This window comes from Plodia interpunctella, chromosome 1 (assembly GCF_027563975.2).
Source record: "Plodia interpunctella isolate USDA-ARS_2022_Savannah chromosome 1, ilPloInte3.2, whole genome shotgun sequence".
NCBI lineage: Eukaryota > Metazoa > Arthropoda > Insecta > Lepidoptera > Pyralidae > Plodia > Plodia interpunctella.
The window spans coordinates 8,959,339-8,975,272 of record NC_071294.1 but is presented as its reverse complement, the minus strand read 5'-3'; the positions used below and the strand labels follow the sequence as shown (position 1 = coordinate 8,975,272).

The 15,934-nt window shown below is 33.7% G+C and overlaps 1 protein-coding gene across 3 annotated transcripts in view; it reads left to right on the top strand.

Annotated features, from left to right (window-relative positions):
- The window catches only part of Mct1 (Monocarboxylate transporter 1), a 31,564-nt gene that overhangs the window by 5,045 nt on the left and 10,585 nt on the right, over nt 1-15,934 (top strand). For 2 of the 3 annotated variants that reach the window (XM_053748321.2, XM_064436358.1), the window contains exon 2: nt 5,846-6,403. In XM_053748321.2, coding sequence (XP_053604296.1) covers nt 6,259-6,403 — 145 coding nt within the window. In that variant the 5' untranslated portion in view covers nt 5,846-6,258. Of the gene's footprint in view, nt 1-2,302; nt 2,455-5,845; nt 6,404-15,934 lie in introns of those variants that run through there. The other variant, XM_053748314.1, reaches the window with a different exon arrangement.

Sequence of the window (15,934 nt, the reverse complement as noted above, 5' to 3'; positions counted from 1 at the left end):
TTTAAACTATATTTGGGTATCCAAATATAGTTTAAAATCGCCGTTGTCATCGCCGCAGTGGACCTCTATGTAGTTTCTAAATTCTGTGACTATACTATAATTATGGCACAATCAGATACAAAGTCCGCGTGATTCAGAGACCAGCTGGTAATGCGTATGCGCATATTGATATTATTTAATCAGCTCGTTCCGTGCTAACTAATTGTCTATTAGGTTTATTAAGATGACATTCTCGTATTATTATAAAACTAGGCACATGTAAATCACTGAATAATATTTGAAATATTCCTTTTATAAGTACCTGCTTCCTATTCATGCTTCACAATCGGACCATATTACATGCTTTTAGTTTAATTTAGTGATTTAATCTATGTAATGTATATTTTTATTGTGACCCTCACACATTGAGCACATAACTAACAAAAATATGAGATGAACAGAAAACCTTGTAATAATATTTCCTCACATCAACTCCTCCAAAGTCTGAAAAACGAAAATAGTGTTAATTCATAAAATTATATTTTAGGTTTATTAAAAAAAATAAAACAATGCTTGAAATTACATGGGTAATCTGATCTGTAATATCAATAAATAGAAAACGTTTCCTACAAACGGCGAACGATGCATAAAACCCGCAATGACACCAAATACACTCGTAAACGAAATTGTTCGTGTTCAGGAATATAATAAAAATAAAAACACAGAAATTCTAAGCAGAATATATTCGTCTGATTTTTCACTATAAGGGACTAGTGGTGAAGGATCAGATCAACTGGAACAAATATATACATCTCCATGACACAGTAAATAAACATTGGTATTTTATGTTACATATTTAAGGTACCTACTTTAAAGCAATTGAAAAGAAATATAAAAATATATGGAATGTAGTTCTACAAATCTGTTAACCTCCGAACACAGTGTGACTAGTTGACCTAGCAGCATTGAAATAACATGTCGCCCATATGGCCGCTGTAAATGTAACAAACTCGATTTCATATTCACATAAAAAGGATCACTTTACAATTCACCTAATAATGTCATTTAATGATATTTGTTTTTTACGGCCGAGAAGCGTCACGACGGAGACCAACGCCGATAACTTGTTACCTTGCTCGCTTATAATCGCGCACTCCAATATTACAACGGAACGTAAAAGTATATTGTATCCATATTTAGACATCTATATCACATTTATAACAGTATGGTAGGTGTTATATTGGTCCTAATCAGTGACATTATATCAAAACAGCCGCATAAAGCACATGTTTACGCACCAGCAGTGTAATCTAATTTGCAGTGTTTAATAAATTTGCCTAACGTCAACCAGTGATATATTTGCTCAAATACTGAAATTAACTTGGCGCGCAAAGTCAAACAACGTTTGTGTTTTAAAATTATGCGCAATCTGTATTGTGTGCACAATCACGCGATAGTTTTGCCGTTTCAATTTTAAATATATATGCTTAACAGTAAACCAGTAAGATTTTTCGCGGCGACTCGAAAAGCTTTGGCGGTCGGTGACACGTCCAACATTCACAGAAAAAACACATAGGTTTCTACTTAACTATAAACCAGTTAAGTCGCCGTGACACATCGATGTCACGTCGTCAGCTTTCCAAGTTTGTGTGAATACACCCTATATATATATAGGGCAAGGGCATTCGATCCATCGCAATCACAACTGGAAAAGAAATTAATAGCGGTTGTTAAATTGAAACCCAGTAGGTAATAGACATTTTGGATGTCAGCGCAACGCAAATGGTTGTTCGAATGCAGTATTTTTCATCGTATTATCATCGAGCGAGGTTTTAAGGGGAGATTACCTTCCATTGCTCTGTTTCAATTCAATAGCTACCTATTGCTTCATTTCTTGATACGACACCACACGACGAGCGACGCGCACTTTTGATTTTATTTTCTTCATGTAACTCTATCTTGGTCTTCCTGGTCTAGTTATAAAAGTAGATGAGTACTTGAATTTTAAAACATTACACACAGAAATTAAAACACCCAACACATTTTCACATAAACCTATGTAATCTTATCACGTTCTTATTCTGTCTCCTCCTTCCCTTATCCTATAGGCTCTAAGAAATAATATGTTTGTTATACATATTTAGGCTGTAAAATGGAAAACATTTAAACATTTTTTGATCTTTTTCGTCCGCAAAAATGATGATTTCCCGCCGTAGATTGAGCTGATGGATACAAGACGAATTTTGTCATGCAAATGCCTCTGTCAAGATTACTTAATGATGTTTTTAGTTTCTCAGCTGGCTGGTCATATCGCGCGTGTTTCCGATATCAACTATTTTCGTAGCCAGTGACGAAGCGACACAGCGCGCGGACGGACGCCCGTCGACGCGTTTTCTCGAGTTTTGTTCCTTTTACACGCGCATTGTGAAAACTAAATAACATATCCATTTGACTGTTGTTTACTAGTGAAATAAGGTAAATATTACCTTTGGCATGTAGTAAGTGAACTTATTATACGAAAAAATATATAAAAATTAACTTAATAAACGGAAAATAGTGATATTATTTATTTACGAACGCTCTTTCTGGTCGAGGCAAAGACATGGATATTTTTGGCGCAAGATCTTTGACTTGCATTTTTAAACAAAGGCGCATTTTTAACCCCCTGCAAAAATAGAGCTCAGCGACAATGAACGTTTGAGTTTGTATAAACAAAATTATGTTCGTGATCTCCAATAGTTTTAAAGGTTACTAGTACTATTAAAATATCTTACTTACTTTCAAGAAGTTTACTTTTGTTTGCGTTTATTTTGGTTTTTGCTCCTTTGTTTTAGAAACTGATTTAGTCAAAAAGACACTAACAATAAAGTATAAATTCGATGCGGCGGATAACGTTAACAAATTCTGTGGCATTTTTCAAGAAACGTACATTATAATCCTCTCGACGTTCTCGAAATTTTCTTGATGTATTGGCACTTCGACATCGATTTTTTATTTGGTGTAATTAGTAACCATAATCTTACCGTCACCTGCATGCACGAGTTAATTAACTTTGATGTTAAATCTATGAAAACTGTTTACTCTAAATATCAAGCCAAGAATGGAAAATTTCTAGTACAAATTTGACGAAAAATTCCACATTTAATTGCATACATCAGCGTCATAATCAGATACAATGGGGGCATTGTTTATGACGTTTGCATTGTTCACAAAAGCAAGTTTTCACGCATTACACACGCCTTTTGTGGATCAATCTTTATTTTTGTTACACTTTGTATATTACTTTAGTGAAATCGATCACTAAAAATATAGAATCATAATTCTATATGACTAATAAGAAGTTAATAACACCACAAGATAATAAATAACACATTAACAAGTCATTACACAAAAATATTATTCTTTTTGCCACAAGCTTTTATTATTGTCAGCAAAGTGCGCATTCAACGCGTGACAGAAATATTATGTCCAGGCAGTAAACCTTAGAGAAGTTCCCTTTTTGGGAGACGATTTTGGATGGATCAGATCATGCTTGTCATATAATTATGGAAACTGAAGTGACGTAGAAAATTTCGACTCTGTAGGACAAGCGAAAGTAGGTGAAATTTTACTTACAAGATTTCATTACAGAGTAACAAAAGTTTATGATTACTTATAAACTTATTTTATAATTATTAACTTTTTAGTATGTGAACGAAGCAGATCTTGCAATTTTCGTAAATGTATTTTATAATTATTTGTCTAGGGAAATATATAAAAAAATAAACACCTTCGAGTACCGAACCCAGAGGTCTACCTCTGGGGCCGAATAGTAACCAAAACATATCCGGAGTAATTTAATTTTCCTAAGTTCTAGTGTAATTACGGGTAAAGTTACGGGCAAAGCTGTTATTAGGAGATATCAACAAAACTTACGATAGCGCGACGAACAAATGACATAACTCCATGTAACATTATATATAGACAATATGTATTTATATTGCCACACAGTGATATTCGATTGGAATTTTTTATGATGTAATTCGAAGCAAAAGGCATCTATTACAGTTGACCCCTTATCTCGCGACAGGCAATAACAAGTCATCCGTAGGTAGAGAGATGAGGTATGGCCATGTATTCATTGATCAACATTAAAACGTTTACCCATTTGCAAAATTATGCCAACAAAATGTTGCTGATAGCAATCCTGTTGCTCTCAAAACACACCTTTTTGTGTTGTTTCGTCATTCCGATAAGCACGATCGTACTTAGATCATGTGGTACAAAGAATGCAAGATACTTTTCACACATTTCACCCACGGTCACTAGTACAAGTAACTAATATTAGTTACTCCTACAGACTGTGGGATAATCGGTATATACTCTGGCGAATCCTAAATAAAGGATGATTTATTGATATACAGCAAAATGTATCAAGTATATTTGTCTTGTCATACAATCTTTCACCCCTTTTCTCTGCGGTTAAAAAAAAACTAAAAAACGAAGGTCTTTCTAAATAATTATAAGGATTATGACGCGATAGAAACTGATTCGAAAAAACAACAAAATAAAGTGTGAACCTCTAACAATACAATGTACAATATGATAATAGCTAGTGATAACAAAACAATAAAGCTAAAATAATAAATAAAGACAATTAATATTTACATGTTTTTGCGAAGTGGTAAACTCAATATTCTTTGCAATGTAACATGAATATGATGAACATGAATAAATGTTAGCTTTATTTATTAGGTAGTTTATTTGTTTGTTATTGTATTGTTATTGTTTGTATATATCAACAAAAAAGAAAAAAATGTGCAATGTCCCTTACATTGCACATTTTTTTCTATTGTTTACGCTGTAGATGTAGAAAGGGCCCCGCGCGCGATTTGCACATATGTTAATTTATAGTATATAATATACTATGGTAATGGTGTAGTTAAAGTTCCGGTTTATAACAATCTTATCCTCTGTGGTGAATTAATTTCCCTTCTCGATTGTGAAAGAAATTGACAATGACATATCTTGTCATCTTCAGGTCATCATCAGATGCTTAAATAAATATTCTATCTTATCAATATAATATCGAGTAGTAAAGTTAGAATCTACATTTATAGAATCGTATCTGAACAATTGATAACCCAAAAAATCATATATCGGCTTATCGAGAAATCACTTGTCTCTATGAGTGGCTTATCGCAGTTATTGACATGTTTCGATATCGATCCATCACTCTATATCATGAATATTTGGCTATATATTGTGAGTATATCTGCCCTAAAGGACTTGATACTTGAACTGTTACTAACGGTATTTTAAGGTAATGATTACAAGAAAATATATCGTTATATCATATAATAAGATCAATCAATACCTACTTAAAATTAAGAGTTGTGTGTGAAATCGAAAACCATGGGCTTTTTAACTATGTGATTTTCGTCGAAATACGACGACCACCAATTTGAATTAATTGTATGTAATGCAAATTCTATTAATTCTTTCTTCATAAATGGGTTATCAGGGTCATTAACCCTTAAACTACACCCGAACTCTGTCTTAACAACTTATAGCTCCGCAACTTAGACATCGTACTAAAGTGACTCATCAAATATAGCAAGTAATTCTATAATTACGTGCTATATTTGATCAGTACCTAGATGCTATCATCTAGAGTGCATTGAGGGTTTATTAAACAACTGAATTCTACCGCCATCATAAATATACAGTAACCAGAATTGGCAATCGACCTTTTCCCTCTAGCCCAGAATGAATACAAGAACTTTGTTGTGACAAAGTTCTTATTCTGAAAGCGATTTCTTAGAAAATGTGCCCCATTAATTTTCTTCCCAAATTTACAGATTAAATATAATTCTGTTTGTTCCAGAACTGAAATTCGGGTACACAAAATGCCGGCAATCAGATCCAAAAGCCACATTACGAGAACTAAAGTTGTACTCAACCGCAGATAGGTGTGAAAATAATGGTCTGCAACAATAGATAGGCTACTGCTATTCCTCTTTTTATTGAGTCGTTTCCAAAATCTTCTTCTACTCTAAGTTGCTCTTCCGCTTGACCTTCCATAGCAATACCATTAGTGCAATTAAAATATATTTACAAAATAATTATAACGTCATATTAGTAGGAACCATATCGACAATATAAAACAGGAAATTTGTACAAAGTAGTACAGAGTTAGTAATATAAAACGCTTCAGAAGCCATATCAACTATTGATCTGCCTTATAAGTGACAAATTTTTAAACTTAGTGCCAAAGAGAGGATATAATATTAAGTAGAGATGTCGCACGGAGTGGTGGCGAAGAATTCGAAGAACGGGAATGGTGCGCAGGCGCAGACCCCGCCGCGCTCGGAGACGCCGGCGCCGCCCGACGGTGGTTGGGGCTGGATGGTGGTCTTCGCCTCCTTTATGGTCCACATCATCAGTGAGTACTATTTATTTTTCTAACTTTTCTATTAACCACTACAATATAACTATCGCCATGCTTGCACTGATTTGGGTTAGGTAATCAGCAATATTTAGAGTGTGGTCCGGCCCTAAGACCACTCCACTCATTGCCTCATCACCCCATCCTTCCCTGACAGCTGATAGGCAACAATAACATTCCCAAAGAGGGTTATCAGGCGACCGGTTGCAAAATAATAGCCAAATTTTAAAAATTGAAACTTTACACCGACCCCATACTTCACGGCCTCACAGTCCCTAATGTAACGTGGGACCCGCGAGAAGAGACAGTTTTAATGCAGCAACATGATGTTAAAACTTTATAGATACAGTTAATACCTACTACTTAATTAATTTTCAACCTTTTGTTGACGTGTCCTCAAAAGAAAGCTGGCAATACTTATAAAACAAAAATAATTGCATCCCTAAGATACACTTCACATATAACAAAATTGGAACTACCCGTATTTGTTTTGCATAACATATTTCAAATAAAGGTGCTTCAGGGTTTAATTTCCTGAAATCGCCTCGGGATATAACGCTTCCTTCAACATTATCGATATTATATTAACGTCTAGACATCAAAACTTAAAACAACAGCAAACAGACGAACATCCTTGTTAATTTTCTATTACGTCTATCTACATTCACTTAAGATAAAGTTGTTGATTATGGTAGCCTAAATATTAGCACTGGCAATCTTAATGTTCTGTAAATCGTGTAACAAGAATTCAAGCATGATTAATTTATCTAAAATCCTTAGATTAGAAAAAACCAATAATTTTTACTTTATTTATTCCGAATCATTGCAAATGCGAAATTAAGTAGACTAACTTTAAATTTATTCTTGTATCGTATTCATTTATTGATAAATGCGTTTCAATATATCGATAACATGAGAATTCGATTCCTTATTAAACTGTTTTCCATCCGATACATGTTTCATAACATTAGACTCATTATAGTTAGTTACCTACTACCTATGTGGCCATTATAAAACTTTTTATAGCCAGTTTTATGTGTCCCCCTTCTGGGCATAATTAAATTCCAAACTATTATTTTTCAAATAATAACGTCTAAATTATCAAATGCTTTTGAAAGAAGTTATTTGTTACTAAAAGTTGCTTTATCAAATGCATTTTTTTATCTGCATACATTTGGCATTAAAATGTAAATAATATAAAAGTCACTTTACAATCTTAGTACCTACCTACACAATAAAATTTGATTTCAAATACTCGTGTCAATATGCACTGTGATGGACGGTAACGTGGTGACACGTGCAAGTTATATATGTATTTACAAATTAAAAATGTTGTAATAAGAAACTGAGCTAAAATTAAAATTATGCATACCATGCATTATGCAATTCATTATTTACTTGCTCCAATCTAATATTACCATGATTGCAGTTTTTATAAGTCGCAAGGGATACTTAGTATAGATATTATTATTATCTATTATTTCACGTATAATAAAACAAATATAATATAATATATTGACAACCTCGGTGGCGCAGTGGTAAAGTGCTTGCCTCTGAACCGAGAGGTCCCGGGTTCGATCCCCGGTCGGGTCATGATGGAAAATGATCTTTTTCTGATTGGCCCGGGTCTTGGATGTTTATCTATATATGTATTTATTATAAAATATAGTATCGTTGAGTTAGTATCCCATAATACAAGTCTCGAACTTACTTTGGGGCTAGCTCAATCTGTGTGATTTGTCAAAAATAATAATTCTATGATCATGATCATTATACCGAAGCTACTAATTTGAGAATAAATACTACTAGCACTGAAATGATTTTAGGTAGACTTTACGAGTACATTTCTTTGTTGAATAAATTGAAAGACACATTGAATAACTAGAAATATGAATTAACCTTTTTATTTTGCGAATACAACTTGTTATTCCGCTCACGTCCCTCATGTTATAAGCAAAGTTTATTCTCCAAGGAGTAATCAGATATTCGTCAAATAAAGCTTTGTGCGCCATTGAAGACATATTTACCAACGTCAAACCGACGGCAATGACTGTGCAAAGTGTGCCCGCAACATGCAAAAAGGGAGTGCCGGCCAAAGCGCCCTCTGGCGTAAATCACAAATTTTCAGGAACCAAACCCTTCATGCAACACACGCGAGTATAAAATGCTTTATTGTCAACTAGCGGCCCATCCCGGCTTTGCTTGGGTAAAAACATTTTTGAAAACATTGGCGTTAGCGTACATTATACTAGCTGTTTTTACCGCGACTTTGTCAGCGTAAAAGTTACTTCTGACAGCATAGTTATTTAATTTGTGATTAATGTGTTTACCCATGACAGATTCCTAATTTCTAGGACCAACATTTTTGCGTGATAGCCAAACAAGGCCTCTTTGTCAACATAATTTTCATACAAACTATCACCCCTCATTACATCCCCATTTTGGGGGTTGATTTTTGAAAAAAATAGCCTATGTTTGAACTAAGGTATTTAACTACCAGCTAATTTCATCAAACTCGGTCTAGCGATTCAGCCGTGAAAGCGGGACAGATAGACTTTCGCATTTGTAATATTTGTATGGATGAATAAAAACGACAGTTTCGTGAATGTGACCACATTCAACATCATCTGAGATATCTTTCTGCTCCGTGTGTAATGTATACGCTTGCATAGTACGCTTAGTCTATTCTCGTCTTAGTCAGCACAGTGGTAGAGTAAACAGTAAATCTTACTATTTTACTATAATACCCATTGTACCCTTTTCTTCGTTCATCTATATCTATAAATATAATAAACCTGTAAGTGGATTATGTCTGTATATAGGAGATACAGAACAATAATTCTAGGGGAGTCTTTAAGGGACTAATAGAAACCTACGACAAAAATAATTTATGAGCACGAAATAAACGCGAGCGAAGCCGCGGGCAAAAGTTAGTTAAATAAAAATCAAAAGTTGAAGAGGCTGTCCTCTATACTCATGTGACGTTTCAAACAATTTTAGTTACATAATATGTTTTATTTATTTCCTAAAACAAATAAATATATAGGTATACTTAAATATATACTACCCACCTACTCTACTACTGTGAAATACAATCCACTTTCAGCATACAGTAATCTAAGCTACAAAGTCCTCTGTTCAACAGTCTCCCTCGTCATGGTAAATTCATTAATGGGCTGGTTTACGTCATGGCAATGAGATGTGACGATGCGGTCGCTGTAAGTATATACTCGTAACTTAGCTGGTTATATAATTATTATTGTTCGATTGGATTTTTTTCATATTTTTCAAATTGTTTTTATTGATAAAAGCATACCTTATTGTAGCTAAACACCTTCAACTTTAACCTTTTTCGGAATGCATTTTAATGAAGTCAAAGGTGACCACGATTTATGAGACGTGATTAAATAAAAGATTTACTTAGTAGTCTTTAGTTTGACACGTTGCGTCTGCACCAAAGTCAACATGAGTTTGTATGGATACGTTATCGTTTTATTTGATTAGCAAACTATCAAACTACTTCTTGTATTTACAAAATTCGGGACTTATTTACATTGTTATCATATGATAACAATGGTGTATCACGGTGGAACTAACCCAAAAAGATGAAAGCAAACAAGATATTTGCGTGAGATATGTCAGTTGCCTTGTCTTTTCTTGTCTATCTTAACACAAATCTCTCAAATCACATAACTCTGATTTCTATGTTTTGTTTTTATTTTTCATTTTTACAACCTTCGAGTCGAACCCGACCCTTTCGAGGATCTCTGTAGGAACAACAGATACCTATTAAGGCAAAGAGACACTGAGCTACTTTCTTAGTTAAAAAATCAATAAGAAAATGTTAACCTTTTTCATGGATACTGAAGAAGATACAAAAATGTTAATAAAATTAAAAAGTTTAAATGTTAATAAAATCTAAAATAATTAAGAAAACACACACAATTATGATCTATATGTGTATCAATTGTAAACTCAGAAATATTCCATCCGTAAGAAATCCAAGAGATAAGGTGTCTTCGAGAAGAAAATATTCTTATCATCTGTCAGAGAGTGACAGGTTAAATGTAGCGGGCGATATTCTACTTTTATATTTATATTTTCAAAAATTGAGATCTGGTTGAACCATGGATGTCTTACATGTTTTATCCTATCTGAATCGTATCGAACTGCATCATATCTACTTTGAGGATATAGATTGTTTTATTTTCCTAAAATGTGATTTACAAAGGTCAATTTCCTTGTTAGCACAAATAGATGCACCTTTAAAGAGATTTCAAATATAAATAATTTTAACTATAAAAATATAGGAAGCGCCAGTTGCTTACCCCGTGCACTTATATATATGTTGTTATATATAACTTGTCAGCATTTCAGTATTTTAATAAGAAAAACAACAAATAAACCCGCTATCTACGTGACCTTCGAGATTTGTTATTCTTGACTTTTTCGGCGTAAGAAAAGAAAGATGTGATCTGGCACTGAATCCGAGAAGAAAGCTCGAGTTAGAACGCTGTGTTGCCCGATCAGAGAGCGCCCACCAAATTGTTGGTTCATGGGCTCCAAGGGTTACGCTACTGCAAATCATCAAGCAATCGATATAATGGTATCAAGCAGTGCCATCCGCTTCCCAACCAAATCATTAATAAATTCTGCAAATACAGTCAACAACAATATTCAATAAAGTTAATTACGTTTTACTTCTATAAGAATTCGAAAATATGTCTTTGTGTAAATATCTTATCGGTTTAGCTCACAAACTAAGTAAGAACTAAAAAGATAATTCTGCGTTGGTATTACAAAATGATATAAAATATTTAACAAATGTTTGTAAGTATGTCCTAGTTTTGTACCACTTTTCTGGAACAAGTTAGATATAATACGATTATTATCATCGACGGACGACAAACTAATCGTGACTGAAGTCATTACGTCAGCTTGACATGTTTTGGACAGGCAGTCATCTGCGTGACTCCAATAACCCGGTGGTTATCATCAAAATGAGGAATGAACCGGATTCGGAACTGTAGATTGTCATTGCAAAAACAGAATATTTGTCGCGAACAATAAATAAGCAATGATTTTATAACTTTTTACCATTTGACTACGGTGAAAGAATACATCATGAGAGGCTTGCACTCTCTCTGGGATCTAACAGCTAGTTCGTGAAATGAAGGCAATGACAAATCACTCTATTGTTATTACCCAAGAAGGCGTTGTGTTATAATCGCATTATGGTCACGGCCCTCAGCTATTAGAAATACTACCTATTATGTAGAAGCATTTGGTTGTATAAGCAACTTGATTTCATTGAAACAAAGGCTATTAAAATCAACAACATCAGATGCATACATTGGAAAAAAATACAATAAAAGAATTATTGTATTCTGTGTTCAAACCAAAATATTGGTGAATTTTAAATGTTTTAAGAGTAGTAATTATCTTAACAGGCTCAATATTTTTCTCGGTTGTATCCGAAATAAATTATACTATATATATAAGAAATCTGAACAGGCTCAATATTTTCTCGGTTTGCTTTATCGTAAAGTTACCCAAAAAAAACTAAACCCAGACCAGACTCTAATTGATATCTACATCTTTGAAATGTATCCATATGTTACACCATCCAGTTCATCAAAAGTGTTGCGTGGTTTATCAATATAGTTGATAAACCACGCAAGACTTTTGATGACTAATTTTGCCTATTTCTACTTAACACATGTTACCATCCTTTATTGCAGAGTATTTACACGAGCTTACTCTATCTTATAATTTAAAATCAGATGTGATAAAACGATCGTAAAATAAAAACAAACACTGTTGGGTTGATTGCGCGATATTCGGAATTATCCATTGTTGATAAAAATATATTATCTAGAAAATATTTGTTTATGACCATTTATGAATGGCAGGGTTATTACAATGGCTGTCCTGAGTATTGCCACACTGGTGATTTGTAATCAAATTTTAATTTATGTTCTGTATATTGGCCCGCCCGTCACCATTTTCTTTGTTTTCAATAACATGTGGAAATTTTAATGCAGTAGTTAAACCATACTCACCACAAATTGCAGTGTCATTAATATAACTTTAAAGATAATTTACATGGCGATGGCAAGCGTAAATAAACTGTCATTTTGCTGGCCAGCCGCCAGTATCGAAGTGTAAAATGGTTTATTATAGTACGGTGGCTTATCTTCATTACACTCGTGCGATCCACGATCCAGCTCGAGCGTCAATTTTGATTTTCTAATCTAATCAGCAATTAGTCTATTACCATTTCAAGTCAATAATAATAATAATAATCTACTAACATTGTACTTTGCATTTTCATCCATGTTTTATCATCAATTGCTGCCAATTATAAAACTCTCGTACTCGTATATATTATAGATATTGATTGATATGAGTCTACACCCTACACACGTAATAGCAAGATCTATCTCAACTGAGCAGTTTCTCAGATTTCCTTCTTTTTCGTCTCCGCACGGTCACATCGTACATAAGCAAGATCTATTTTCTGTAAATGTGCATAAATATCATTTTTTCAAAATTGTTAGGAACTTGTACCTAATTAGCAGTTTTTCCTAACGGTAAAGAATTTGTCCCTTTCTACCATTTTAGTAAATAAAGTTTGAATCAATTTATAAACCTTGATTCGTTTATATATTTTTACAAACAAAACCGTTTGGAAAACGACACGGTATGTTCAACATAAGATCGTTTCATTCATAGTAGAGTAGAGTTATCTGTTACGTGTTTAAATGACTTTGGGGTCGTCTTGCGCCTCTTTGTTTGAGATTTAACTTACAACAGGGACTTTGGTTATACAATTTCTACTAATATTGTACATTTAAAAGGACGCTCTCTGAAGGACGAATCTACACAAAGCTGATAGTAGTAGTTATACCTACGTCAAGTAATAAAGTCAAAATAAGTATGTATGTCTTAAGAAACATGATCTTCAATGGCACTTTTTGCGTCAAATTGTAATAATCTGTCAAAGGCACAAACTTTTTTTTAGATATGCTTATTATTTTGATTTTACTAAGTGCTGGCTATTGACAAAGCTGTTTTTGATCATTCCATAAGAATTATTTTAACCAGCCTGAACTCAGTGCAAATAGTTGAAAACGAAAGCTAAGACTACTAATTTAACATTTACTAAATCACTATAAGTGGAATATCACACTATAAATAAATCTATCATAACACAGCAACTCATCTGACCGTGCCAAGTGAATCCAGTCTGCTGCTTCAGTGATCTCTTCATCAACCGAGCCGGTAGCCACCGTCTAGGTTACTTTTACACGGGCCAATTGGTGTCATTTCACACCTACCCGGATTTAGTCTTCTTATAAAACGGAACATTTATATCTTTGCTACATCAAGCCGCACGCTTTTGATTATTTATATTATATTAAGAATTATTTTTACTTTCCCACATCTCTTCATCATTTACAATATAATTATTTGTTAGACAAATTAAAAAAAACCCCGACTTTCAATATTCATTTCCCTACAACTTTTGAACGGCTGAACCGATTGTCATGAAACATGGCTAAGAATACTCGGCATAAAATTTTCTATGAATCAAAAAAAAAACTAAACGAATATCGGTTCATCCGTTTGGGAGCTACGATGCCACAGATAGACACATTGAACTTATAACACCCCTCTTTTTGCGTCGGGGTTAAAAATAGATTGTAATGTGATTGTAACTGTTTGTAATGTGTTGGAAATTAAACTAAGCATCTATAAAATATTTCATCAATCGTACAAAGTTATCTACAATATGACGCATCTAATTTTAACCACTTTATTTGCAAAATAAGCTTTGTAAGGTCCCGTAATATTTCAAATATTAATCATAACAAATACAAAAATACCCTTCTATTTTCGTTTTCGTGAAAGTGAAATGTCTCAATAGAGCAGTAGGCCAACACAATGATCATTCGAATCTTTCAGTCTACTTTATCAATTGGAATCCTGAGAGACACAATCCTGACATTTACAGAAATATAAATTACACTTATTTAATTTAACTCTGTTCAATAACGCTTAGAAAATATGCTCATTAAATTAAATTCGTTAAATAAGGGTGAGTTGCATCGTCAACAGTGACGTTGACTTTAACCTGGGTGCCGCTGTCGTTTACACTAAAAGGCATACAATGTGTTTAACTGCGTGGGTTAAAGTTAACGTCAAAGTTGACGGTGCAACCCACTCAAGTACAATCGTAGGAAGTAACCTGACCCGGAAGCTTATATCCAGGCATTTTATCATTCTCCGCTTGCTTTTAGTGCTGGAGATAAAGACTGCTAAGCGGTCGTATAGAGCACTCCTTGAACTGCTTATTTATGATGCAAATAAAAAATACTACATCATCTAAAAGACTAGACATATATTTATTGTTTTCTAAAATAAGGTATCATGTTGGTAATACCTAAGATCTATAGATGTCTACCACGTAAATATCATCGTAACATTGAAGCTACTTGTAACATAAAAATATTTCAATACATAAACATTTACTAACATTTAATACATTTGAGACTTCTCATTTAGAATTTCCCTGAAAATAGTCTGTAAAGGGTCCAATAAGTCCTGAGAAAACATGGCGGCTACAGAAGCCCGGGGGCTCAAAATAAGGTGACTTTCTTTGTTGCACAGATCCCGGAAAACGTCACAAGTTAGAAAACTTTGAGACGGCTTCAGAAAAAGTATTTCAGATAGCTTACACTATTTTACGTGATGATTGATTGATGAGGCATACTTTAAGCACATAAAAATGGTATTTTTGAAGTGTAGGTATTCAAAAATGTTTGTTACGTATTCCTTTCCTGAAAGCAAATACAATTGCTAAAACATAGAACTAGATAACAAAATAATGAATGTCCATGACATGAAAGCTTATGGATATAAATTATGTGGACTAAGAAGAAATAATAACAAACATCGAAGCTGCATAAAATCTGAGTTGTATTGATAATAGCCTTATCTGTGTGCACTTGAGCCAGGCATTGACCGATGAACTTTGCACCATCTTTTATCAATTAATGATAGTGTAATTAAGTCATGCGACTAAATTACGATCGAGAACCTATACCTAGTACTTTATTATATTGAGATATATATCTATTGAGATGGATTCGATTAGAGGTCATTAGTTATATTAACTGACAGATATCAGCTGCCTCAACAGCTATGCAAGGAAAAATAGAAAGCAAAAAGATTATCAGACGTAAATGATTATGAAAAACATAAGAGAGTATACAAGAATCAACGGAGTTGAAGATCTGTTTCGCTTGGCGATGGACAAAGAAGTTTGCGAAGCTGAAGGACAACCTCTAGTAATGGAGAGGATCTTGAAAATAGAGAAGTTATATAAAAGCAGCAATGCCTCTCCAAGTAAGTTTCTTTTAAAACGTGCGGTACGTTTTTAAAGAAACTTCGTGTTTTCTTTATAATGTACAGCAGTACAATCGTAAGTATCAACTTCTGACAACATTATTCCCGGTTTTATTT